Source organism: Anomaloglossus baeobatrachus, chromosome 2 (assembly GCF_048569485.1).
Source record: "Anomaloglossus baeobatrachus isolate aAnoBae1 chromosome 2, aAnoBae1.hap1, whole genome shotgun sequence".
NCBI lineage: Eukaryota > Metazoa > Chordata > Amphibia > Anura > Aromobatidae > Anomaloglossus > Anomaloglossus baeobatrachus.
The window spans coordinates 247,391,763-247,394,696 of record NC_134354.1 but is presented as its reverse complement, the minus strand read 5'-3'; the positions used below and the strand labels follow the sequence as shown (position 1 = coordinate 247,394,696).

At 38.8% G+C, this 2,934-nt stretch overlaps 1 protein-coding gene across 1 annotated transcript; it reads right to left on the bottom strand.

Annotated features, from left to right (window-relative positions):
* Positions 1 to 1,651: 1,651 nt before the first annotated feature.
* On the bottom strand, positions 1,652 to 2,614 carry LOC142289191 (olfactory receptor class A-like protein 1). The gene has a single exon (XM_075333577.1). The coding sequence runs from the start codon at positions 2,612 to 2,614 to the stop codon at positions 1,652 to 1,654; it is 963 nt and encodes a 320-aa protein (XP_075189692.1).
* Positions 2,615 to 2,934: the final 320 nt, after the last annotated feature.

Here is a 2,934-nt window from a genome sequence, read left to right as displayed (position 1 = left end):
CATCCATGAAGATGAAATTAGGCCTGTGTTTTTCATGCAGAGGCACAATGACTGGATTAATTATGTTGTTACGGTAGTAGGAGCTTGTCACTGTACCATTCACAAAGTGTAATGCAGTTCTGTATTGACTAGACACACCTGCCCACACTGTAACACCACCACCACCAAAGGCTTGTCTGAAGTTAACAGTGGCTGATACATAGCGCTCTCCTTATCACATCATTGACTGCCCTCATTTCTGCTCAGCATGAATTGACTTTCATAAGTGAACAGAAATTAGGCACAGTGGTCTCTCATCCAGGAAGATGATGACATCTGAGCCTGGTGGGCTGGTCAGCTAACTTTGAAGGTCATCTAGTAACGCAAACCACGCTGATGTAAATGGTTTTGAATGGTCTGATGTGCTGGAGTTGTGTGGCATTCATCATCTGGTTTCAAATGGCATTGTTTACAATGAAACGGTCATCAGTGTGGGATGGGGCCAAAAGACGTCCACTTCTTTTTGGGACTTGCTTGTTATTGCTGTGTGACCATGTGAGCTATTTACTTGCATTACGCTGTGATGTTGGAAGTGCCACCCATGTCATGACCAAAGTTGGTAATCTGCCCTGGTGTTAAGACTGTTTCTTTTCGGCTTATGTTTTTTTAAATCTCAGTGAAACAACAGCCTATTACAAAGATGGAAACTCCTTCACACAATAGCACAATAGGAAAAATGGAAAAATCAGGCATGTTCAAGAAGGAAATAAAGAAGCTTTAATAATATCTACAGTATGAATACATTTGCTGTGAATGCAAAGACATAACCATAGTTTGTTAAAAAAAATTACAAAAGACAAGGGGACATTTCTTATCGGAGAAGGAAAGTCAATTCAGATATCAATCAAAGAAAGGGTTTTTACCAATGATGAGTGAGTGTGCTCGGCACTGCTTGTTAGTAGATCAATCATCGGGGTGCTCGGATACTCGAGGAGCTGGGGCAAGTACTGCGGGTGCTCAAATATTTCATCATTGAAACTATGACCACAACACAGAGGCTTGCTTCACTGCATGTTGTGTGCAGACACCCCTGGGTGAGCCATTCTGAGTCTCTGCATGGCTCTCCCGGGGAATAAAATAACGTTTTTGGATGTAGTGTGACTAAAACGAAAACCCTACCAGCCCTAAAGCTGGAAACGCTTTGTTTATGGTGGATGTATTTGGGCAAAGACACGAACAGATCAATCATTGACTTTCCATGATGCTCATTACTCGCATAATCCTCATCCAAGTGTCTAAACAGCTTAAATCGAGTTATGAGCATTCAAACATTTTACTATTAGTTTTTATAGTTAAAATATTCTGACTATGGAATGTCCTAATACGAAAAAAGCAATTGCAGACAGTACATATAACAGGGCTAGTCACAAATCTCACAATTAATTGCATTGACATTTATCTTTGATTTCGTGATGAAGAATATTTTATTGACCCAGCAATATTTCCTGACTACCTGGTGGGGTCAGATAGAAATTTGTTTGTACTCATGAGTAAAAACTGGCTCATATTGGACAGGCGATTTTTGCTTTGTCTCAGTCAGGCTTGTGATGCATTTGTCTTGTATTTTTATCAACTTAAATGTATAGATAAAAGTACAAATTGCATTTATAGCTTATTCTGAAGTGTCATTGGTGCTTGAATCGGTAGACTGTAAAAGTCCTTTCTTTGTATTACATGGCAAGACTGTTTTTAATTTTTTGTTTGTTTTAAGAATAACAATTGGACTGAGAGCAGCATATAATGTGCCAAAAAAGACTCGGGCATCTGAAATTACTGGAGAGACTCTTGATACTGTTAAGGTGTAAATCCAAATAGAACTGTCTATTCCAAATAGTGCTACATAAATGGTGACCAGTAGCACTACGGCACGAGAAGCCTTGTATTCCATAGTCTTCCCATTGTTTTTGTCTGAACTTCTTATCCCTTGAACTTGTTTCCTATGTCGATGAAGCATGAACACAATGTAACAACTGGCTAATGTCATGGTACCAACAAAAAAGAAATCACGAAGTGCTATAGCTACGCCATTGGCAACGTATGTATCAAAAGTCATAAAATCATGATTGCAAAATTCCAGATGAAGAGTGTATTTAGAAGTGGTATAATTTGCTATAGCTCGAACATGGAGAAAACAGGATGGGTAAATTGCACCATTGATACACCACAACAATACCAGGATCCATTCTATATTATTTGATACCTTTTGTTTTAAATAAAGCCATGTTTTTGTAGGGGGAGCTAGTATGATGCACTGATTGCAGCTTAAAAAGCAGGTAACACAAATGGTCATCCCCCTACATATTCTATATGTGAAAGAAATGAATTTGCATTCAATATCATTTAAAATGTTTCTGATGCCTATAGAGTGGATAGCCTGTGGGAATCCTTTGGAAAATATTACAAGCAAGTTGACCAAAGCCAGCATAGTGAGGACAGTATTTGAAGGCAGCAATTTCTTTTCTGTGATTCTAATATGAGTAAAAATAGCCAAAATGATGACATTACTGGGAACTCCTATTGCAATCAATGAGAAGAAACCAATTGCTTTGAAAATTAGCCGCAGTTCCAATTCCATACCTGAGAAAAAATAAAACAAAATTGTTAGCACTGCCGACCCCCATAACAATGTTACCTCACACCATTCCGCCTGCTTCACTTTCTCCCCCTATTGACGTATCACATAAATCCGAAGAAAGTGATAGAGCAGCACAAGTCACTTCTTCTTCATAGTTTCATAGTTTTTAAGGTTGAAGGGAGACTCTAAGTCCATCTAGTTCAACCCGTAGCCTAACATGTTGATCCAGAGGAAGGCAAAAAAACCCCAATGTGTCAAATAAGCTCCAATGGGGAAAAAAATTCCTTCCTGACTCCACATACGGCAATCAGACTAGTTCC

Bases quoted from the DNA above. Each gene is read 5' to 3' on its own strand.
- LOC142289191 (XM_075333577.1), bottom strand. From the start codon at position 2,614: ATGGAATTGGAACTGCGGCTAATTTTCAAAGCAATTGGTTTCTTCTCA.